General features: G+C 48.3%; 2 protein-coding genes across 2 annotated transcripts in view; one reads left to right on the top strand and one right to left on the bottom strand.

Moving 5' to 3' along the window:
* SHFL (shiftless antiviral inhibitor of ribosomal frameshifting) overlaps positions 1–25,219 on the bottom strand; it is a 320,289-nt gene that overhangs the window by 33,936 nt on the left and 261,134 nt on the right. The window lies entirely within an intron of this gene.
* On the top strand, positions 1,690–16,377 carry LOC310668136 (intercellular adhesion molecule 4-like). The gene is made up of 6 exons (XM_083421130.1): positions 1,690–1,885; positions 5,692–5,961; positions 7,292–7,582; positions 10,678–10,938; positions 15,134–15,779; positions 16,121–16,377. Exons 1-5 carry the CDS (start codon positions 1,828–1,830, stop codon positions 15,226–15,228), a joined length of 975 nt encoding a protein of 324 aa, XP_083277256.1. The 5' UTR covers positions 1,690–1,827; the 3' UTR covers positions 15,229–15,779; positions 16,121–16,377.

The raw sequence follows: 25,219 nt of genomic DNA, 5'->3' as shown, positions 1-25,219 counted from the left end.
TCAATGATTTTTTGCTGTGCTGATAATTACTGCTCACTCATCAAAGCAGTGGGTGGGGTTTGTGACCCTGTGCAGGCTTTCTGTGCCAGGGTGACACCCCCTTTTGTTGCTGGCTCTTGCTCCCCCCCACTCCCTGGCTACCCAACCAGCTGCTGGCTGGGGGGCGGAGCAAAGACCAGGTAGTGCTGGCCTCCAGCTGACCACCTCTCCATTTGGTCTCTGGAGCATCACTCACCCATCCCTCCCTCTAACTGTCATATGGTTTTCTTGCAGGCTAACCTTTTCCTTCCTAGGCCCGCTATAGGTTGCTATGATCGCACGATGGTTTCTGTGTCCCAGAGCCAGGAAGGAATTTTCCCTGCTTGGCAGGTTTTGCCTTCCCCATAGCAATTGTCAGTTTTTTGGTGGTTTTTAGGTCCTGGGCGGAATCCTATAGACTATTTTCGGAATGGGGGGTAGCATTGTTAATTCACCCCCATGCAGCGACATTTGCAGGGCCTGTTAAAGGTTTGATTGCAGGAGTCACTGGCCCAGAGTGGCGGTGTAAGGTTAAACTCCCTACATCGGGTGAAGTGGGGGGTACGCTATGAAAATTCTCATTTTGCAGTCCCCCTCATAACACCTGTCTGCGCTGCGCATCCTCAGACCCACGGGGCTGAGAGGGATGCCGTCCAGTGCCTAAGCCAAGGATTCCTACATCTGAAGTCAATGAAATTGTGGCCTCATTTAATCCCATACACCTGTTGTTGTGTCTCCTTATTTACGGGCTGGCTCCTGAGCCGGGGGGGGGGTTAGCGCATGGGCTCACAAGCAGTCCAGCATCCTCTTCTCACTGTGACCAGCCTGATGCCTCTAAGAAGTCTAGAAGCATGATGGCAACACTATTCTCCCCACTCCAGATTCCCATCAGCAGTTGCCCTACAGACGCATGAAAAAGATCAAGCAGATGCAACTTGGGTTTAATATATTGTAAGTTTTCACACTTCCTGTGGGTTTTGATTAGTTTGCTCCTGTAGTATAGAGTGAGAACTAGTGACGTTTGAACTGGAAGTCCTTTCTCCATGGCCTGACCCTGATGTTGTCATTGCAAAACCACTTCCATGCAGCTAGAGGACTGTTGGGCAGTGGGAGCACATTTGGAAACAGTGTGGAAGCTGTTTGTAGTATGATGATCTGACTTCCGCTTGCCTAGGTCACTGCTGCAGTGAAGGATGTCACGGACATGCTTTGCAAGTTTATTTGAGCTGACAGGCTGAAATTAGAAAAACAGAGTGTGTGTATGTGTGGCTACAGAGGTGAGGAAAATGTAGTTCTCAATATGCACACATGCCTTGTCAAAACTGCATCTAGTAGGATCACATCTTCTGAGTGATTTTCAAAGCAGGCATGGGGGAGCCTGTGGTCCTCCAGATGTTACCGGACTGCTGTTCTCATCATTGTTGACCACTGGCCGTCTTGCCTGGGGCTGATGGGAGATAGAGTCTAACAGCAGAAGCAGTAGTTGGCGGGCCAGAGCTCCCCCAGACCTGTTCTGAAACTCAAGGAACTATATTGGCCATTGAACACTTATCCCTACACTCAGTTTTATATTCCTCAGAGCTATTTCCTCAGAGCCATATTTTTGTTTCGAAGGGAGGAAGTGCTTGGGTGGGGCGGTGAGTCAGCCGGTTAAAGGATATGCATGTTTCCTGAACCAAAACGTTAAATAAAACTTTAGACAAAAACGTGGCTAAGCTTAGACTTCCCTGGACTGTTCTGGCTCCATATAGCTAGCTGGAAAACCATCAAACTCCCAATGGTCATCTTTTCTGCCTTGTCCTGGTGAAGATGATACCTGTCTTGCCTCTGAACTTTGCTGTGCTTCTCATCTTCTGGTTGCATGTGGGTGAGTCATCCTGAAAACTCTTTATATTCCAGAGCCAAGGAGAGCTGTCTAGTTTGTGTTCCCTTGGTGGAGGAATCTGGAAACTGGCTTCATCTAAAGGTGCTTCCCAATGGGGGCTTAATTTGCAAACAGATTATTGAGATATTTGCCAGTGAGTTGTTGCAACAGTTTTTCAAAAAGTGTATTGTCGTTTCCATAGAAAGGGTAAATCCAGATTAAATTGTGTGTATGTGCTATGGGCTGGCATTTTGAGGATGAGAATGCTGTGTGGGCACTGCATGACTAAGGCACACTGTTCCCACTCTAAATGTCTTTCTAAAAGCATCCTAAGATCTCCAAATACAAATGGGGGAATGGAAAATGTCTTGTGTGAAGGATGAGGTGTCAGAAGTGTTGGTGGCAAGGAAAAAAAATAGGTATAAAAGGAAAAATCTTGGATGCCAAGATCCAATCTCATTTATACTAGGTCTAATCTGAGAAAAACAAACTCATTCCAAAAAGAAACATGAGCTCTGGGTGAGTGCCTGGAACACCCCCTCAGAGGCCAGGGTGGGTGGCAGGCCGCAGGATTATTATGGGAGTAAGGAGACAGTTCCTGGTTCCTGGAGAGACCCTTGGTTCAGTTTCCTTGGAAGGAAGAGGACTGGAAATTGATGACTTTTCTGTGATAGGAGGTAGGAGATAGAGATCTCCGATCTGCCCATTAGATTTCTAAAGGAGCCCGAGTGCCAAAGCACTGGATTCACCACTGAGCAAGCCAAGCTAAGCTGCTGTGTCTTTTTCATATCCAGTTTCAAGACTCCTGCCTTTTGACTATTTCAGACAATATGCTTTCCCCCCAACATACTGCCCCTAACCTAACACCCCAGAGGCATATTAGGGGGAACTGCTTTTCAAAAATATGAATATTAGGCAAAATTACATAAAAAATATTTATAGTATTTTTTGTATGATGTTATTGTACGTGTCTAATATATCTGACTGTGGAGATATTCACACAAAAATACTGGTGAATTATCATGAGGTCTTTATTGTTAATATTGCAAACTGATTTGGAAACTTGGAAAACTGAACTTAAGGTTGGAAAAATGAAAAGCTGATGGACACATACTTCAATCACAAGGTGTGGGAGAGATTTGCATTCTTAGCCTCAGGCTGAGCCACGGGAACAGGTCCAGTCCTCTTTTCTACTTCATTGGCTGCCTATTTGTGTCTGGACTCTGTTAAATCTTTTTTTATAGCCATAAATTATCTAACAGGTACTCATACTTCAAAGGAAACATGAGAACTGTAGTGAGGGGAAGGGGACTAGGAATCTCTACCAGACAAAAGTCCCTACTGTTGCACACCACCCAAATCTCTGGTGGTGCAAGATCCCAGAGGCTCCAGGTGCTGACCAGGGTTCATGTTTTGTTTTGTAATGAGGCTTTGTGTCATCTGTTTGATATATGGTTAATATACGATCTGAAACTATGATGGCATCAACACTCCAATAGAGCATTCTCTCATGGCCATAGCTTTGGATTCCAACAGAAATCAGGCGTGGCTCTGCCTCTCCCAGCTGCCTAGCCTGCAGCTTCCAGCTTCTGGTTTCTAGCTCACATAACTCAAATTCCCAACTCAGGACTTCTGGTGAAGCAAGATGGCAAGCCCTTCTGAGGACCACCAGCACCAACTGTGCTGCCTGGCTGGTCCGCATGCCAACTGCCGCCGCCACTACTGCAATTGGGGGGGGGACCAAGGTGCCCAACGCGACAACCAGGGAGGCTGCATGGAGCCCCCAGCTCCTCCAGCGGCCTCAACCCCGCTGGGACCGGGAGCACCAACGGCCCAGTGGAGCTCCACGACCTGGAGGCCTCTGGAGCTGAACAGAAAACAAAAAGCAGGGCCCCCCCCAGCCGAGCACCAGCTTAGATAGGAGGGTACCGGGAGGGCCAGGGAGGCCGTGAGGAATTGCACAGCCTAGCCCAGGCCTGACCCCGAGGCCACCCCCCTGGCGGTTAGCGCAAAAATAGCAGGCTGGGACCCAGGGGGAACAGTGTGCTGGAGACCACCCCACAGGAAAAAACACAGCACGGGTTCCCCCCGTTGGAATTAATTAATAATTTTATTATTATTTCTTCAAAAAACTGTAATGGCATCCATGTAAGAGGCGTGAACCACTGAAAGCCACTCCCTGGGACTCCTGCCTTGGCCCTAATCCAGGGACCTGAAATCCAGACTCAGCGGGCCCCGCAGTGAAATTAAAACTGCTTGTGAGTCAAAATTACAGCAAATACATTTTTTAATTATATACATGAACCACTTTTTTATTAGTACCATTAGTTTCCATTTTTTATTCCTTTCACACATTTTCTATGATTACTTATATTTTGTATTTTTACCCTTTCTAATTTTTTTAAAAAATTCTCATTTAAAAAACCCCGCCTTCTCACTATCACTATCATCTTATTTCTACCTTTTATTTTTTAGATTCCAAACATCTCAACATTTTTATTAAAAAAAATTAAGCTACATATAGGCTACTCTCTATAACCTACCACCCAATCTTCAGCCCATCCCTAACTCCCCTCTTCTCCCACCCATCATACGATATGTCAGCACAACACAATAGGTTCAATAGACAATATAAGGTGAGAAACAGGACAGCCCAGATGGGTTGGCACGGAATAATAATATATCAGGCACAACCAGCTCCCAAGAGACTGAGATCTACTCACAGAAGAATCTTGATAAATAAGAGAATTGGACAGGAATTTATATCCTCAGACATTACAAAGAAAAGAGGAGTAGTTTTCTATATTAAACCCAAACTGGACCCAAAACAGCTATTTAAGGATGATAAAGGAAGAATGATGGTAGTATAAATAACAATACAAGGTGAAAAAATTGTTTTAGTTGGAATATATGCACTGAATGAGAATAAATCAGAATTTTATATTTAGATTAATTAATGGGAGATACAAATGGAGTAGTCTCCCTGGAAATGAATAAAATCTTAAGAAAAACAGATTCAAAGGAAGGGAGACTACACACAACCTTCTTCAAAATGGTGGAGAATTTCAGTTTACCAAAGGTCCATCAATCTAGCAGAAGGATAGACTTGGTATGGCTATTTAAAGCGTTATCAATAACAGTAAAAAAAAAGTAGAAATACAACCAAGAACACTCCTGGATCACAATTTGATAATTCTTGAACTAAAAAGGGGAGGGGAATACCCCATTTAGATGGAGATCGAATGAGGAGTTATTAGATAATCAGGATATAAGACAAAAAACAGAAAAAGCCCTGAAAGATTATTTTGAACTAAACTTAGATCAATACACTGATAGAAGGATTGTCTGGGATGCTAGTAAGGTGGTAATGAGAGGATTTTTTTATCCAAGAAAATGCCTATCAGAAGAAAATTAGAAAAAATAAGAAAAAGCAGATATTAGATGGACTGATTAGAAACGAGAAAGAACTAATTACCGTATTTTTCGCTCCATAAGATGCACTTTTTTCCTCCTAAGAAGTAAGGGGAAATGTGAGTGCGTCTTATGGAGCGAATGGCGCTGCGCAGAGAGGTAGAGCTGTGCAGTGCCCCTTCAGCAAAGCGGGAGGAGGATTGGAGCCCCTTCTGTTCCTCCTCCCACTTCGCTGAAGGGGTGCTGCGCAGCTCTCCCTCTCTGCGCAGCGCCTGTCCTGCGAAGCCGGAGGAGGAACAGAAGGGACTCCTTCTGTTCCTTCTCCAGCTTCGCTGAAGGGGCGCTGTGCAGTTCTCCCTCTCAGATGTCTCCCCATATCTTTTCTTTCTTTCTTATAGTGCACTTCCTTGACACTTGCAATGTGACTATCCACCCTGAGGCACCTGCTGTGGAATTTGGAGGTTCTGTGAATCTGAACTGCACAACTACATGTGCCAGCTACACCCGGTTGGAGTGGGAGGTGTCTGTTGAAGGAGGAATCCAGAAGGGCGATGGGTGGATTTCTCTAAACATCACCAATGTGTCTGAATGGGAACTTCAACCTATATGCATAGTCCAAAGAGCAGGCTTTGATTCCTTAGACACCAATGTGGTCATCTATGTTTACCGTGAGTATGCACAGAATTTCATGGCGGGGAGGCATCTGGGGGCTATGTAATTTAGCCTCCTTCCTCACACACATAATGTCAAGGGGGGAAATAGGTCCCATGTTTCCATGTCGTCCCATTACCCCAATAACAAAATAGCAGAGTACACATGTTATTAGACATGGTATGCTGCATAACATGGCTGTGAGGCCTGAGGAAAGAGGGAGGAAAACCCAAGACCCGCCCAAGACATTTTGGTGATTGGGGCACATGATCTTAGCGGCTCCTCTGCTCTACAAAAATCATGCTGCATGTAGTATTAGCAACACCAATCTTACAACAAAACATCTTCTGGGAGCACTTTAACGTAACTTAAGGGCAGCGGCAAAGCATATGCTACCACTGCCTGGGGTGGAGCGTGGAGGGAGCTTGCTGCATCTTTTCTCGCAAAGTGGAGCGGGCGGGGCATACTTGTGCCCAGCCAAGAAGAGGGCTGGCAAATCCACTCCTGGGTCAGGTCTGATCCGGGAGTGGAGCTGGGGTGGCTGGCGGTGTTGGGCCATCACAATGAGGGAGCCTGCCATGGGGGGGGGGCTGCCTGGTCGTGCCCCCTCCATGCTATGCCACTGCTTCAGGATGCTCAGGACTTCATGTCTGCCATGACAACCATGGGGCTGTCACAATATAACATCAGCCCAATGCACATCGTAGGTCACACTCTGAATCTTGTCTTTTGGACTGGGCAGGAAGAGGGTGATCTGAAAGAGGCTTTTAGCCTCTTCCCCACTCTGTAGAGGCAGGGGACCCACTTTCAGAGGTTGTGGGATCCATGTAGTTTCCAGACAGCTCTGGGGGATTTTCTGCCTGATATGACTGGCGTTCCTGTCAAAGCCTTGGCCAACCTCTGGAACAAGAGGATGGCTTGGGCTGAATTTTTGAGTAGTGGTTTCCTATAAAGAAAATATTTTATTGAAAACAAACTGAACTTTCAAAAGAAGCCTTTGATACTTGTGTTTATGTCCTTCCATTGTACATAAATTATCTTTTGTAAACTTCCTTGGAATGCCTTTGCCCTGAAAATCAGTATATAAGTGCAGTCAGTCAATCAACCAACCCACCAATAGGAGCTCATCCTTGTCCACCATTATTTGATTAGGTTAGGATGCTCAGTTGTCATACAGAGTTTTGCCTCCCATTGCCCTGAAATTGTTTATATTTATTTTAAACAACTGGGATGGTTAACATTTCCAACTCCAGAAAGCCAGGAGCTGTAGATTTCCTAGGCCTCTTTACTAGTTAGTCCTCACTTACCGTTTCAGATGGTGGCCATTCATATCTTTATTTCCCCCAGAGTTCTCAACCCCAGTTCTCAACCTTACTTCCAAGATTGTGGCTAATCACCGGGAGAAAATTGTGTGCAGCATCCCGAGTTTGAAAGTGAGAGGTTCCAGCTCCCCTTCTAATGTCAGCATCTTCCTGAGAAAGGGCAGTAATATCCTGAAGTGGGAGCGCAGCATTTCTGTGGAGTACAGCTTTTTGGCTAAGCCTCAGGAGGATGGGGATGTCATTCTCTGCCAAGCTAGCCTCCAGGTGGGCTCAGAAGTACTGCAGAAAAGTGCAAACAGAACCTTGAAGATTGTGGGTAAGTTCTATTTGCTATGCATCTGATTGGTTTTGTCATGTGTTCAGGGCTGGGAGGCCCAGTTTAGAAGTAATTTACGCACACATGTATCTAACAATTTGTTCTAGCTTAGGATACTTCTGTAGCTGAGAATTTTATTTATTTACATGTTAAAATGCATTTATATACCACGCAGTTTACAACTAGCTGAAATACAAATTCATTTAAGTCAGTCCATTAAACAATAAATAATAAAGCACCCACCACTAACTATTATTCCACATAAAATCTTATTGGGCCCCTAAGACCAGTGTAAATAAAAAAGTATTCTAGAAATGATGGAAGCACATTGCTGTTGGTGCTTCAAGGGCATGTTATTGCATAGGGTTGGCCAGGGGCGTAGCCAGGGTTTTAGTTGGGGGGGGGGAGAACCTCAGCTACCTGTGTATTACTATTGATCTTTATTGATTTAGGGGAGGCAGCTGCCCCTCCCTGCCCCCCCAGCTACGCCCATGGAATTGGGCAGTGTCTTTTTTGTGGGGAAATAGGTGCCAGTACTCACCATGAAGTTGTCGTGGTTAAAAAGTGTGGCACTTAGTGTAACAACACAAAAAAGGTGCTGGTACTGCATACACTTGAGTACCCTTTGGAGGGAAAAGCACTCTTGGAAGGGAGCCCAAACTGAGATGGCTGTTTCCATGGTGACTTCAAGAGGGGCATCTGCAGGCTGTGGTATAACCAAGAAGGCCCCACCAATGCACTATACGGGAGAAAGTCTTACCTAAGCTGTCTAGGGCTTTATACATTACAATATTAGCAAAACTGTTGCCTGTGGTTTATTTTTTGTCCCATTGTTGTCTGTTTTTGAGACAATATAAAACTCTACAAAACCTGTTTGAGAATTGTGGGATGGGCCTGAACATTATGGACAAACATGCTGTCACCTTGTATCACCTTCAAGCTGCTTCATCTCTCAGGGGATGGGACTGGGGAGAAGTCATCTCCTTCCAGGCTCAGCTCACCCTCCTTACCTGATAGGAGGAGTTGAGGACCAGCAGCGGTGTAGCAACCCCGGCCGGTGTCTGGGGCAGACCAAACTTGTTGAGCTTTTCAGGAAATCAAAGTTGCTGAGCTTTTTATAATCAGGGTGTTGATTTTATCGGCCTGTTAAGAGGCTTGGACATTGTGTTTCCATACTGGCTGGCTGTGGAAGAAGCATTTTCCTCTCCTCTGCAGCTCGCAGGCTGCTCACTTAGCAGGCTAGTGCAGTGGCATAGCATGGGGGGGGGTGAGGAGGTCACCGCCCAGGCACACTTTTTTAAGGGGCTCAACCAGGAACCTCGACAGAGAAAGGCCTGACTGGGCCAGCCTTTTTATGTCCCCCTCTCTGGCGATGGCATCCGGCACACAAGGGAGCTGTGTGGAGGGAGCTTCATCCCCCGGAAGAATCGGAGAGCAGCCACAGGGCCCTCCTCCGACGCTGCGATCTGCGCAGCTCCACCCCCAGGGCAAGAGTTGGAGAGGCGGCTCAACACTGTGAGCCGGCTGCAGTGTGGAAGCGGTGGGCTCCCCCCGTTCGTGCCTGGCCCAGGAGGCGACCAGGATTCTACGGCATGGGGCTAGTAAAAGAAGCCAAAGTAAAAAGCTGCTATCTTTTGTGAGCTTATTTGCAAGGCTGGAGGGCATCCTTCTGTTTCGGTAATGGAGTACAACAAAGTTAAGCCAGAATAGGCTTCAGTGTGCTGAATCTTCCTTTGCGTGGACAGGAACCCTGGGCGGCCCCCATGTGGAATAACGACTCAAGACAACGTGGCATGGGATTAAAATTGGCCACAACTTCATTATGTTTCAGATGTGGGTAGACCTCGGCTCAGGCATTGGGCGTTTATCCCTCCCAGTCCCCCGCCGGGGATCTGGGGAACATGAGGGTTATCCAGTGTATGGGGGGGATGGGCTGGCTCTGGAGAACATATGTTCAAGCAGAGAGAGCCGGCCCCCGTTACGCCGCCATCACAGGGGAGAGCAATGATGACCTTTAGGCGTATGGCCAAAGCCTCCCCTCAAACAACCCCTTTAACGGGGAACCCTGGTATCACAGCCGCAAAGAGGAGGGGGGCGTGGGTCACTTCTGCACCCCCCCCCCCCAGTTCAGGAAAGATAGACTAAAGGATTCCACCCAAGGCCTGATACTGCCAAAGTTGTGACGTTTTACTACAGGAAAGGCAAATCTGCCAATGCAGGAGAATTCCTTTCCGGCCCTTCAACAGCGACCTTGACGTAGCAGCGCCCGCATACCTGTGGAGAAAAGGTTAACCTGCAAAAGAAGTCTTAACTGAGGGTGGGTAGGGTGGGAGAAGCTCTGGAGCCAACCGGCGATTCCCAAGTAAGACCCTCCCCCTATTGTGTGGGCAGGTAGTCCCTCCCCCTACCTGGCCTGATCACCTTGGCAACACCTCCCCAGGCGGGATTGGGCAACTGACTGAGGTAGGCGGAGACCTCCAGGTATCCCACCTGGGGGGAGGTGAAGCCAAGCCTGTGCTAATGGTGCCGCATAGGGTCCAGGGGGCTGCGTGCGACCATGCGAAGGGCGCCCCCCATTTAATGTGGGGAGCGGTCATTCCTTTTTGGGTACAATGTAACTGGGATTGGGGAGTGTTTGGTCTTTGGGGAGTGGTGTTTGGGGAGTGGCAATGCTTGGCTTCTGGTGCTGTGACTGGCATAGCATCTGTCTATGGCTCTCTAGGGTCTCTCACAGCTGTCTTAGGTTTTATGATTTATTTGTTTACCTATTTATATCACACTTTTTATGATGAGCCTTCTGAAAGCAGCTTACAAAGATCACTCAAAACAATGACAGTAATTTTAAAACTATTTCACTACTGCAATCTAACTATATTTACAAAATCTAAGCAGCAGTGCTAACAAAATAAAACCCGTCATAGTGCTTTATTTAATAACAAATTAAAGCATAATTCTTTTTCAAAGAACACTTTAGTTTAATTAAAAGAGGATTGGAATAGAAAAGTGTTCATAGTAAAGCAAGGACCATTTGCATATCGTTTGCAGGCGGCTGATGGCTTCTGCAACTCATCAACCATTGTTTTTTCTTATTGCAGCCAGTCCATACAATGTGACCATCTCAACAAATTTCACGGTCTACAAAACTGGTGCAGCCCTTGTGGTGAAGTGCCATGCAGAGGGAAAGCCCTTTCCAGAGTTTTCATGGGTTCTCCCCTCCCAGACTGGCGTGGAGTACTCAGATAACAATAAGACCATCACAATCCCTTCAGCGCAAAAATACCACAATGGGACTTACCGATGTCTAGTACATAATGTCTATGGTGATGGCTCGACAGAGGTTGACATTCTGTATGAAGGTAGGTTGCATATGACTTTCTTTCCAGCCCCCCCCCCTTCCCCCAGTGTAGCACTTTCTCAACGTCCTTCCTCATCCAAGGGTGCTTCCAGGACGGGACTTTATTTGCAATTGAGAAATGTCACAAATGGGCCATTGATACCAGTCATTGTTGCTTTTTTAACTCATTTATTTCCCCCAGAATGGGTAAACTCAGATTAAATGAGGGAAGAATATGAGCTGCTATTGTGATGCCAATGAAAACTGTGTAGACTCTGGTGAAAACTTGTACAGGATGAGAACCATCCATCCTAAAATACACACCCATCTCAAAGAATCTCAAGTTATTAGTTTCTCAGGAGACTAGGAATTGAAATTTCACCATATAGTGGTACCTTGGGTTACGAACTTAATTCGTTCTGGAAGTCTGTTCTTAACCTGAAGCGTTATTGACTTGAAGCGCGCATTCCCTACATAGGCCTCCCACGGCCCCGGAAGCGGATTGCGTTCGTATCCCGGGGCAAAGTTTGCAACCCGGGACACCTACTTCCGGGCTTATGGAGTTCGTAACCGGAAGCGTTTGTAAGCAGGACTGTTTGTAACCCGAGGTACCACTGTATATGATCCTGAAAGAGAATTTGAAGTCAGGATGCGTGGAGAACTATTTGGGGGATCTGACAGGAGATCAATTCAGATTTGATAAGACTAAGAAAATTTCAAAGGTGAGGGGCTGCACTTCATTACTCCTCCACAGTTGAGGCTGATATAAATGGAAAGAAAGGCGGAACCTTTGCAAGGAATGTTCAAGTACCAAACTGGAAATTAAGGATAATTTTCCATAAAAGAAAATACATTCAGCTGAAGACGTATTGTTTAAACAGCTTCATGGGGATGCATCCTAATGCCATCTCTTCAGCTACATCCCTCTGAGGTGGTGTGAGGCAGTGCAGAATCTGTGCATTGCTGCCCTGTGGGCATACCCTCCAACATTCCTCAGATGAAAATAGGGACATTTCCCACTCCTCCCCAACTGACCGGACTTGACCCCCCCCATTTCCTGTCAGAAAAAAGGCAAGGGCCACCACTGCTACACCAACAGGACACAGCAGTCCTGAGAAAACACCTTAATCCCGATTTTGTTTTATATTATTTTATTCTTTGGTAGATTTACAAAAAGAAAAACACACAGCCATAAATACATTTTAGAAAGGGGCAAAATTAGATGTAGATGCACAAAGCATTTTTTTAAAAATCCAGACCAATTGCGTTCTGCTCCCCCCTTTCTTCCCCTCGCAGGAGGGCAGGGCTCTGCCTGCCCCTCAGAGCCTGCACGTCCCACGGGGCTGGGCCTGGGCCTTGGCGGTGGCAGCCTCTCCTCCTCCTCGCCTGCTCTCCAGCAGCTGCTATGAGTTGCCCAAAGGAGGAGGCCAACAGCGATGGGCATTGTGGTAATCTCGCCCCCAGCCACTCTTTGCTCTCCGGCCAGAACAGGTTTCCTGAGCAGGGCTGGCAGGCAAGATTACGTTTTACAGAAACAGGACAAAATCACACCGGTAAGGCTGCCACCACTCCCTATATCCCGGGGAACTCCAAGCCACAGCCCAGGGAGAAGGCTGTGCCCCAATTAGTACTGGTTCTCCCCACCCTGCAGATTGTATCCACAAGTCTACAGGCAGAAATTATACGGTAGAGCGTAACCCAAGCGTTAGGCTAGGATTAGCTATTCCCCCAGAAAGGCACACAAACTAAAACAGTTTCTTTCTTAAAAATTTATTTTAAAAAGAACATAAGAAAACATGCTAAATTAGCAGGCACATCGCTTGAGATTTACAGGCAAGAAAAATAAGAACGTTGCATAGTCTAACTAACTCACATACTCACAACTACTTGAAAGTTAGGCGAGATAGAGTCCTTCTAAGTTCCGCAGATGAAAGTTCAGCATTTCTCCATTACAAAGGTTGTAACGACGGCTATTCAGATGGGATGACATAGCCGGGCACGATGCGGATTGCAGAGCGCACTTTATCAGCCATTTCCCAGGTCTTTTATCCCCAATACACACGTGGCAATGGAACCCCCGAAACCAATCAGAACTTTGGATTATTTTCAAATTCTCCAATGACCAGCTTGCGGACTAATCAATCTAACTCCTGGCAGCTGGGTCAATTAAGAACCCAGAGTCAAAATCAAAGGGGTTTCCTCCCTTCCTGGAGTCTATGCAGATGCCCCATTCCCAGGCAATTAAGGCAGATAGCATCACTAGGGGAATGCGCATAACATAAGACCCAGGTGTCAAATCTTACATTAAATCAAGGCTTCCTCTCCCACAATAAACTTTTCTCACCCTGGTCGCTTGTTAGTCTGGGGTTAAAAGGACAGGACTTATTTCCCGGGGTCCTTGCGGCTTGTTGGTTACCCACAAGGCTTCACTCTGTTACTTGACCAAGGAATGGCTACTAAGCAAACACTAACTTTACTACAGGCATGGAGAGGCAACGGGATGCTCCCTCGCAGCTGCCACTGCCACCATCGTCATCACTCGCGACAAGCTCCTCCTCCTCCTCAAGCTTGGTGCTGGTGGTGCTGGTGGGGGTATTAGGGACATTCCAGGACATCCCGGGATCAAAACAAAAGCCGGGATGGTAATTCCAGGACTGCCTCCATAAAATTGGGACACTTGGAGGGTATGCGTGTGAGGAATTGTTGGGAGCTTCTCCATGAAGCATCTTCAGGCCCTGCACTAACTCTGCCCTCCCAGCTGGTCCTTTGATCTCCTGGGCACGAAGGCACATGAAGCCTGACTACTGGCTGGTCCTATGATTCCTGGGCACATGGGCCCTACTTTTAGGTGGTTCTGGGAGACTTCAACATCCATGCCAAGGCAGTTGGCTCTGGGGCGCCTCAGGACCTCATGGCAGCCATGACAACCATGGGGCTGTCCCACCATGTCACCGGCCCAACGCCCATGGCAGGCCACACTCTGGACCTTGTTTTCTTGACTGGGCAGGAAGAGGGTGATGGGGGGCGGACATCAACATCAGTCCCCTGTCATGTTCAGATCACTTCCTGTTGAGATTTAGGATGCTAGCACCTTTTCCCTCTGCACAGGTGGGGGACCTATTAGGAAGGTCCGCCCATGGAGGCTGATGGATTCAGTGGGATTCCCAGTGGCTCTGGGGGTTTTTCCAGCTGATATGACTGGTGCCCCTGTCAAAGCCCTGGCTGACTTCTGGAACACCCGAATGGGTCGGGCCATTGACACAAACCCCCCTGAGCACCCTCTCCCACTTCGTGGAGCCCAACTGGTCTCCTGGTACACTCCAGAGCTTAGGGCAAGGAAACAAGCTGGAAGACGACTTGAACACAAATGGAGGGAAGATCCAAATGAATGCAACCAAACACTGGTAAGGGCTCATTATGAAGCCTACCTAGTGGCAGTGAAGGCAGCAAAGAAGACATACCGTATTTTTCGCTCTATTGGACGCACCGGACCATAGGAGGGAGAGAAGAGGAAAATTTTTTTTTTCTTGTTCTCCCCCTCTAAGTCAAGGTGCGTTCTGTGCGTTCAAGGTGCGTTCACCTGAAGCCTCCAGAGCCCAGCGGGAGTTCCCGCTGGGCTCTGGAGGCTTTGGGTTCCTTTCGACCTGCTCTTTGGGGCTGGGGGGGAGAAGCGCTGCTTTCCCCCACCGCCAGCCCCAAAGACCAGCTCGGGGAATAGCGGGAAGGCGACGCTCTGCCTCCCCGCTGTCCCCCCAGCTTGTGGGGCTGGCCGTGCGGAAAGCAGCACTTCTCACCACCGCCAGCGCCAAAGACCAGGTTGGGGAACAGCGGGAAGGCGGCGCTCTCAACCACTACCACTGTTTTGAACAGGAGATCTGAAATGTGAGGCACTGTATGGCTCTTGCATACTTCCTACATCCTGTTGGTTTCAATTAGGCTCATGCAGAATTTCTCCATGGCTGGTTGTGCCCCAGGGTCCATCTGTTGCAGCAGCCTGTTTTCCAGTGCACAAGCCCTTCTTGCTGCTTGTCCCCCACTTACTGAGCACTTCTTCCTCTGCAGCCAAATTCCATCTTAGAATCATAGAATGGTAGAGTTGGAAGGGACTCTGGTAGAGTTGGAAGGGAGTCATCCAGCTCAAACCCCTGCAATGCAGAAATCTGGATTCAGGCACCCATTACATCCATTACCTAATGTGCTGTCTTCTATTATTGCAGAGGCGCCTCGCAGCTGGGTTGCAGTCTGGGTGATCGTGTCGGTGTTGGTCTTGGGCATCTTGGGCACCATTTGCTACTACCTAAAAAGAAGATGATCATTGGGGAAGAAAGCTCAAAGTCTCAAAGAGACTGTTCTTGGCACAATGGAGACGGCTAAAAGATCCATTTCTTAGCAAGCCCCCACAGAAGCAACCAAGAGAGGGTATCATTTACTGTGATTCAGGATATGACAGCACTCAGCAGAACTGGATGATAGCCTGAAAGCACATGAATTCCATTACTAGCTGTAGACAAAATCAGGGACTGCTGCTGTGAAGAGCAATGGTGGAACTAGCCGCTCGGGCAGCCGGAGCAGCGCACATGCCGTGCACCAGGGGGCGGAGCATCCCGCCCAGGGGGTGCGATCCGCGCAGTGGATCACCACTGAGGGGATTTTGTCACCCCTCCCCCAGGGATGACACCCGCCCTCACTGCCCCCCCCCTTCCCACACCCCTGGTGAACAGCCAAGTACCTTTAGAGCAGCTGGAGTGGATCTTAGAGCTCTGGCAGAGAAAACACATAGAATATGGTATCAGACATGGAATTCAGCTAGAAAAGAATCTTTGTATTAATCAAAAGTGAGGGGATCAAGTTTTCAGCCCTTAAGTGCAGAGAACTGTACTTAAGACTGAAAACTGAGAGAAATCAAAACTGGCAGATTTAGCCATTCCTAGTTGGGAGCTCTTTTCAGTAAAGTGCAGGAAGGTACCAACTTCCATCCTGAGTGTTGTTCTTGCTTAGTCGTTCAGTCGTGTCCGACTCTTCGTGACCCCATGGACCAGAGCACGCCAGGCACTCCTGTCTTCCACTGCCACCCGCAGTTTGGTCAGACTCATGTTTGTAGCTTTGAGAACACTGTCTAACCATCTCATCCTCTGTCTTCCCCTTCTCCTTGTGCCCTCCATCTTTCCCAGCATCAGGGTCTTTTCCAGGGTTTCAGCCCTTAGGGATGTGGAAAATGTCCATTGAAATCTCAGAAACTTAGTCTGGTTTGATTAAAAATCCCAGCCGCTGTGGGGAGACCTTCCCTATGATTTGCAGCACCAGAATAAATTATGCAAAATAAGATAAATTTTGCTCCCCTCCCCATTTATGCATTTATACAGGTTGCTGAATGTAACTTTCCTTGGTGCAGATTTTGGGGTTCAGCAGCCCTTCTCTGCCCACCTTTCTCCCAATAAAATCATTTATTTGGTTAAACGTTTCCAACTGGTATATCGTGGTAAGCTTGCCTCATGCTTGAGAAATGAATGTCACAGACCTGAAGCGTGAGTACTAAATGACAAAGGCTTCGGTATGCCACCCATACAAATCTCCCTAAGGGGGATGCCTGCCCTTGAGCTTGGCAACAGCAAGTTTTGCCTCTGACGCATGTCTCAGAGGAGGAGCCACCAGACCCTGTAGATAAGCAGATGCTCATGATACCCTTCCCCATCTTGGAAAAGGGACACCCACGGAACCACTTTCTCTCAACTGTCTAGAGACATAGGCTAATCTTGGTGCTTGGGGAAAGGAGTGTTTATGGCTGCGCATTTCCACTGTCTTTGAAAAAGGCTGCTGGGTATGCATCCCTCTCTGAGGTTAATGCAGGCAAAGCTCTAAACCACAGGCTCCATGGGGGCCTGGAAACCTCTGGGATATTCCTGGCCTGTTCCTTGAATTTTAAGTGTTTGGCTTGTTTACAGAAAGACTACTGTTAAGTTGTGGGTGAACAGATCAGACGACACAGCGATTCTTCAAACAGCTCTTGTTTATTCACAGGCCAGAACACAACTGAACTGAAGGGTTCAGCCAGCCTGCTTATATAGAGCTCCATTACAACGCAACAGTAACCACTTTCTGTAACTATCCATTCACTGAACATCACTTTCAATCCCTTATTTGCATATGTGGACCTGAGTGAAAACTATCTACAGTATCCCCCTGCTGGCCCAGGGTGAGAACTTCAGTACATAACAACTACATTTGCTTGTAGAAAAACTACATTTCTTAATCTTTCCCTTTTGGAGTTGCCAGAGTTAAATATGGGGGCAGCTGCTCTGTAGAAGTAGATCTGCTCTCATTGTCCAGCATTTTGGTGACAATGGCTGATGGGTTGTATTAGGTAGGTGTGGGAATATGATGAACTATATTTTATCACCCTACAGGCCCATGTGTGTGAGGTATCAGTCAAAAGGATAAGCTTACCACTTGCATTTAAAAGCACGGTGCTGAGCACAGTTTAAACCTCATCTTGAACAGTTTAATTGAAAACATAGGCATCCCTGCTCCTCCTTAACAGTCACCCAGCTTTATGGGGACAGGGGGAACATTGCAGGAAAGGACCATGTCTGCATATGTGTTGTGTGCTTCTTGCTTTCCTCCCCCTGGCAGTAACAAAATATTTCTGCTTCTGATCTTAATCTTGTTTTGCCCTCTCCAGCCCCCACCCCCATGCGCACACTAATTTTGTGAAGTTGGGGCTGCCACATGGAGAGCAGTGGCTTGTGTTGCCATTGACGCGTGTTCCCACGTACACAAGTGCCGGAAATGGTGCCAAAAGGGGTCTGGGCAGAATGGGGCAGAACGGGGAAATCTCCACTTCCGTGCCTGCAGTGCGCGTGGCAGCCATGGAAGGACTGGATGGTCAAGGGAGCAAGGGACTGTGGGGGCCGGGGGCCGCACACAACATGGGTGCGTGGACGCCTGATGTCGACACATCCACGGCATGAGCTGACATCACACGCATTTGGAGAGAAGGTGTGATCAGGCACCCCTGGCTCCGTCCCTGGAGGCTGCCTCCTCGCTCCAGCAGCAGTTCCGCTGTGGGTCAGGTCTGACCCAGGGCCGGAGGGGAGGAGAGGCGGCAGCGGCAGCACTGCGGCCAAGGCACTCCTCTCCTGCCCTGCCCTGCCCTGAGAGGAGGAGGAGAGGCAGCGGCAGCCATGTTGCCACCCCACCTCTCTGCAGCACAGGGCTGCACGCATGGGAGTTGCCAGCTCCCTCAGGCCCAGCCGCAGCTGCGCTCCTGGGTCAGGCATGACCCGAGAGGTGGAGAGAAGGAGGAGAGTTGTGGCTGTGCTGCTGCCCCTCACCTCAACCAGGCAGCACTGTGCAAGGATGCTGCCAAGGTAGCCTTCTCACTGGGGTGGGGTGGGGCGCAGCGAGCTCCCTCTGCGTCCCACCCTCCTCAGCGTGCGCGCCCCTGGTGCAAAAAGCTGTGGGTGCCTGCCCCCTCATGGGGAATGGTGTGGTGGCTGGAGCACCCAGGGCCCCCTGCCCGCAGCGCCTAGGAACCACTGGCTTAGTCTTTCAGGTGCCACAAGAGTCTTGGCTGTTTTAGCTTCCTTGGCTTTCTTGCGACTACCACAGGGGGGAGCCGTGGGGTTAAAAGAAAACTGCATGACTCTATTTGGTGTAATCTAGCCATGTGTAATATTCAGTGCCTCAGTGTGAAACCTGCCCCCCCCCCCGCCTTCTGCCTCCACCTTGCTTAGGGGCAGCTCTCGTACATAGACTGGAGAGAAATTTCCCTTGACCTGCGAAAATTTTGTGTGAGGGGATTTTCTTTAAACAAATACATTTGGAAATGAGAAGCAGACCGCCAAGGGTGGCCGGCCATGAGGCTGGGGGAAGCAGTTGCCTTTGGGCTGCTCAGCGCTGCCTCGCCGGCTCCTCTGGGGCTGCCTCTTCATTGCTCACGGCCTTCAGTGGGACGGGGCTTCCCTCAGGCCGTGGGGGGAAGGAGGTGTGGCAGCTGGGGGGCGAAATGGGGGTGGACTGCAAAGGACGAGGAGGGGAAACTCCATTTTCTGTTTTGCTGCTAGTGGCAAAATAACTTGGGTTGACCTTGCAGACAGCATCTGTTTCACCAGTGTTTCACAACCTTTCTAAACCCATGCCTGCTTCTTTTAGCTAAAAATCCCACCCTCTTTCAAACCTATCTCTCCTAATTATTTTTTTAAATGTTCAAAAGATTGAACTATCCACAAGATCTGGCTTAAGGCATGGAAAGGAAAATTAGGCAAACTCTCCCCATCCCCACTAACCCCTCTGGCCGATCACCCACGATTCCAACATGCAGCACAAAACCTCCAGATAAAAACCTGGCAAGTCAAAGGCCTACACTGTCTAAAAGACTTCTACAAAACAACAAACCCATACCAACCCATTCTGCTCTGGTCAGACCTCACCTGGAGTACTGTGTCCAGTTCTGGGCACCACAGTTCAAGGAGGACACTGACAAACTAGAACGTGTACAGAGGAGGGCAACCAAAATGGTCAAAGGCCTGGAAACAATGCCTTATGAGGATCGGCTAAGGGAGCTGGGCATGTTTAGCCTGGAGAAGAGGAGGTTAAGGGGTGATATGATAGCCATGTTCAAATATATAAAAGGATGTCACATAGAGGAGGGAGAAAGGTTGTTTTCTGCTGCTCCAGAGAAGCGGACACGGAGCAATGGATCCAAACTACAAGAAAGAAGATTCCACCTAAACATTAGGAAGAACTTCCTGACAGTAAGAGCTGTTCGACAGTGGAATTTGCTGCCAAGGAGTGTGGTGGAGTCTCCTTCTTTGGAGGTCTTTAAGCAGAGGCTTGACAACCATATGTCAGGAGTGCTCTGATGGTGTTTCCTGCTTGGCAGGAGGTTGGACTCGATGGCCCTTGTGGTCTCTTCCAACTCTATGATTCTATGATTCTATAACCCAAGAAATACAAGACAAAGTAGGGGACACCCAAATACCCTGGCTAACACACCACCAACTACATGCCTTCTTAAACAATCCAGCAGTAAAAGCAGCAGCCACTAGGCCCTTGACCAGCTTCAAAAACCTCCTGACAGCAGAGGGACACGGCAAAGGAATAGCGTCTACAATATACAAAATACTGCTCAAAGCCCCCCTTGACGCAATCAAAGAACAATGAGAGCACAACATAGGGTATGAAATTAAACCCACCCAATGGACTAGAATGTGGTCTAAACCTCCCTTTAAGTCCTTGTCGCCAAAAGAAGAGAACTCACTCAGAAACTCACCTACGGGTGGTACTCAGCACCACGGAAACTGGCGCTGATACACCCAGGAACCTCACCAAGATGTTGGAGAGGCTGCACCTCCACAGGCCCATACCTCTAGACGTGGTGGGAATGCCCTAAAATCCAACCCTTCTGGACATCAGTCCTCCAAGAGATATGCAAAATAACTAAACAGAATTCACCCCAGAACTGGCCCTACTGAACATCTTCCAAGATCATAATGACCAGCAGCCAGAAGCCTCATAGCCAGACACTGGAGAGACCTGTCAGGAGTAAACATGAACCACTGGTACCAAGAGATCCCAACTCAGGCCTTTGTATTTCTACTAGTGGGTTGATGGAGGGAAGCCCACCCATTTGCCATCTGACACAGAGACACTGGCTTTGTTACCTTAATGGCCCAAACGTAGAGGGCCATTACCTGATCAGGAAGCTAGCCTGGCTTTTCCAGGAATGGATCTGTGCTGCATCCAGGAATTAAAACAAAAAAGATTGAACTAATATGACTTTTAATCATAAGTAATATTCTGAGACTTAATAATAGACATGAATCAAAGTGCTTATAATTTTTTTAAAAAAAGATTCAAGGTGAGGTTCAGCTAGTGAGTCCTGGTAGTGGAAGCCTTGCAGAAGGATTTCTGCTTGTGCCATGGCTCTTTTCTCTCTGCTCCCAGTATTGCTGGGGGTGGGCGGTGGGGAGCCCTGGAGCAGTGCAGTGGGGGGAGTGGGAGGATCATTCCATCTAGCAAGCCCAAATGCCTCCCCTGACAGAATGATCGCCTTAGCAGACGGCTGCTCAGTAATTTCCCAAAAACTGTCCGGGTCTGGTTGGACAAAGGAATGGTGGAGGCACCAGTTGGGGAACCCCAGGGGAAGAAAGCGCAGAGCCCAGGGGCTGGTGGGGGACACCAAGGGGTGGCCGAGGGAGAGGAGGTGTCGGAAGGGCCTGGTGGCACCAAGGGGCAGGGGCCGGGCCTCGGGTGTCCCTAGGACCCTCGTTATTTTGTTCGTGCTGTGGAGGTTGTGCTATGAGTAGCCCACACAGCTTTTCCAACTCTACAATTCTATGATTGAACAGCTTATTATTATTTAATGTCTACATTGCTGAATTTATTTAAAAATCTCTACGTGGTATAAAAAAACTGAAGTGACAACAGGCACTTACCGTATACAGAGTATTACAAAAATATGCTTCTTTTTAAAATGTCACATGAATACAAAGTCACTATTTCAAAATTATTATAAATATATATTCTATGATTCCAACACCCCCAGCAATTTTCAAGTGACCCATCCTTACATACAAAATTTGAGACCTCAGGGAATTTCCATGGGATTTTCTCAGTTGGCTAATTTCTCGGGAATTTTGTTGAAGTGAATGAAACACTCAGTTTCCCTTTCAGCAAAGAGCTGTCTTTCCCTCTCCAGCAAACAGAATTTCTCAACAAAGTGTTCAGAATCTCTTTGTGTCATATGTATCCCTTAAAAATTGCTCCCTGGATGTTTGTTAAAAGGGACAAAGAAATGACTTGTGGAAAATACTTAGCCAACCTGGGAAATTCTGTGGAAAGTTTGTGAGCCTTAAATAGACTTTATCAAGGACATTGTCATCTACTTATATTCCGACAATTTCCCAGTGATAGTTGAAGATTGGCTCAAAACCAGGAAGAAATAATTGCCGCCACCCCCCACCCCCCGTTTTGAATTTGCGAAGGCAGAGTTAGATATCAGTTCTGTATCAAACAAATATTTCCGGAACAGGAGACTGAGCTGGCTTATTTAGATACTGGATTTTCTCCCTACTAGAAAAAGCATAGTTCTCCTTTCCCCCACCCCCACCGGAAGCCTGCAAGCCAACAGCACATTCCTGCCTCATTTGCTAATGCTGTTCTGTGTTTATATTGAATTGCCCTTTGAAACTGAAATAACTATTTGATTTTTAAGAGAATTAGCTTGGATGTGGCAGAAGTCTCTTAGATGGCAACAAATATATCAGACCAGTGACTTAGGACACAATCCTGCACTTGAGATTCACCAGATATACTACCACAGTGACAGTTAGGCAGGAGGAACTTTTCAGATACACTGGTGCAAAACACCATTTTTTCATTTTCTGTTTGTGTGTGTTTTCCTCTCCCCTGCCAGATTGTCACAGATTGTACCATGCAGTTCCACCTTAGTGTTGCGTTTCCAGTTCTAGCGTGAGGTGAGCATAACCCTGCAAACAGTTGCTCAAATTGGTAGCAGGAGCAACAGCATTTGTAGCCTTAGTAGTTTTCTTTCCTTAAAGGTAAAGGGACCCCTGACCATTAGGTCCAGTCGCAGATGACTCTGGGGTTGTGGCACTCATCTCGCTTTATCGGCCAAGGGAGCCGGCGTACAGCTTCCGGGTCATGTGGCCAGCAGGACTAAGCCGCTTCTGGTGAACCAGAGCAGCGCACGGAAACGCCATTTACCTTCCTGCCGGAGTGGTACCTATTTATCTCCTTGCACTTTGACGTGCTTTCGAACTGCTAGGTTGGCAGGAGCAGGGACCGAGCAACAGGAGTTCACCCCATCGCGGGGATTTGAACCGCCGACCTTCTGATCAGCAAGCCCTTGGCTCTGTGGTTTAACCCACAGTGCCACCCGTGTCCCTTTCTTTCCTTAAAAGGTAAAGGTAAAGGTACCCCTGCCCGTACGGACCAGTCATGTCCGACTCTAGGGTTGTGCGCCCATCTCACTTAAGAGGCCGGGGGCCAGCGCTGCCCAGAGACACTTCCGGGTCACGTGGCCAGCGTGACGAAGCTGCTCTGGCGAGTCAGCACCAGCGCAGCACACGAAAACGCCGTTTACCTTCCCGCTATAAAGCGGTCCCTATTTATCTACTTGCACTTAGGGGTGCTTTCGAACTGCTAGGTGGGCAGGAGCTGGGACCGAAAGATGGGTGCTCACCCCGCCGCGGGGATTCGAACCGCCAACCATGCGATCGGCAAGCCCTAGGCGATGAGGTTTTACCCACAGCGCCACCCGTGTCCCTTTTCTTTCCTTAGAGGATGGCTAAACTGGCAGGACCACAATGCACCCCCCCTCTTCAAAAAGAACGGAGAGTTAAACCATTAAAAGACTAATGCAGTCACAAATGAACACAAATATGTATTACAATATACAAAGCCGTGGGGTTTGACCAGATTTCCCTAGGGGGGCCCTCCAACACCACAATTCTATGGTTCGTTGCTCTTACAAAGAACATGACCCCGACTAGCCAAATCCAGAAGGATCTTATGCTAAGCGCAAGCCCCTGGGGGCCCAGCTAGTCCAGCATCCTCTTCTCACAGCGGCCGCCGATCAGATGCCCAGATGCAGGCAAGCAGGGGGAAGGGAGGAGTGGGCCTGAGGAGTTGCAGTGGGGTTAAGTGGGAGGGCTCCAAAGAAATTAAATTTTATAATATTTTAGTGTATCTTGCTGCGTTTGAAACCTTTGCATAAAAGCCTCTTCTGCATCTAAGTATACCTACTGTTTAAGGTTAGGTGGTTTTGAACAGCAACACAGCACTCCCTGCCTGGCCAGAGTGACCCCTGCCCATGTGCTTGCCAAAGAAGGAGGCAGACCTGGGCTGGCCAGAGCAAAGGACCGCTTCCCCCGCATTTCCAAGCGAGCCCCCTGCAGCGTGCCAATGCTGCTGTTGGGGTATCTGGGGGGCTGCCAAGGCAGGGCCCGTGCGCCCTGAAGCAGCGGGGAAGGCTGGGCTGGCAGGCCGGGCTCCCTCTGTTCCCACCCGCCGCGTGCCTGCCCTTCCTGGGGCACACGCTAAGCCCCTGCAGGGTCCACAAACCCTTCCGCCTTGAAGCTGCCATTTGCATTTCAAGGGAAGCCTTTGTTGGAACCAATGAGTGATGATTTTGTCAGGAGCATTGGGGCAGGGAGACAAAGAGATAAACTCCACCCCCGCCACCAATTCCCAGTATCTCCCTAACAAATCATGCAATTAATCTCACATCTAATTGGGCCCTCTTGTGTCATCAGGTACCCACTATGCACTCTGGCATCAGGGAAGGCCCATCTGTCATACTAGGACCTTCCTGGAAAGACGTTTTATGGAGAGGTTTTTTCTTAAGGAGGCTAGTAAATTCTTAGAAACCCTGAAGCCTAATTCTCCCTCGCAAAGCACCTCCCCCAGCAAGAAATAACATCCTGATCCAAACTAAAATGCTGTAATAGTTGACCACACAAAATACTTTCTTTTGAAAATGGCAAAGCTGCTGTGTCAGCCTGGAGTGAAAGAGCTTCCTCAGGAAAAATAATAATCTGTTTTTTAAAATGACCTCTCCCCTTCTCCCCAGCTGACCATGGAAAAGTGCTTAATTAATGACTGGGAGGAATACTCTGTTTCAGCTGTTAGAGCAAGAACAGCAGTACAAAGTGGAATGAGCTTCTCCAGGACTAAAGGCTACCCCCCCCCCATTCCTCTTTGTTCCTACTGTTATAAGAAAAACTGATCCTTTTCCCTTATGGGGTATCTAAGAGCCCACATGGAGTCCTTAAGTAGGTTGCCTATCAGAAGGAGAAAATAACAGAGAAGCAATGCAGTAATGCTAATAATAGTGAGAAGCAATGCAGCTAGTAAGCCTGATCTTTATTAACTGTTGCAACAGGGTCCCCACGCACCACCCACAGGAGGGAGGAGGAACCCAGAACAATAGTGCGCAAGCCCTTATATAGACCTTTGACATTGCCTACCCTGGAAGACATTCCCAGAAGCGAGTGGCAGTTTCAGGGCTCCTCTGAGCAAGTGCCCGCCTAGGGGGGCAAGTGTGTGCTTGCCCAGGAAGTGCTTGCACACAAAGCCAGGGAAACCAGGTGTGCTGGCAGACACTGGGCCAAAGGTCCCTCAAGCCTGGATCCAGACATCAGAGCTCCGACTCTCTAGTGCTGCCGGAGCAGTCAAGCTTTTCTGCTGTGGATATAGTCCACATACATATGAAGTCAGAAGCGGATTTAGAGGAGCATGGCTGGTTCGGTCACACTGGGCATGGAGCCTTGAAGGTGCTG

Source organism: Podarcis tiliguerta (assembly GCF_965153285.1).
Source record: "Podarcis tiliguerta genome assembly, chromosome: 17".
NCBI classification, from domain to species: Eukaryota; Metazoa; Chordata; class Lepidosauria; order Squamata; family Lacertidae; genus Podarcis; species Podarcis tiliguerta.
Note: the sequence above shows the minus strand (reverse complement) of the source record. Positions and strands in the feature narration are given on the sequence as shown.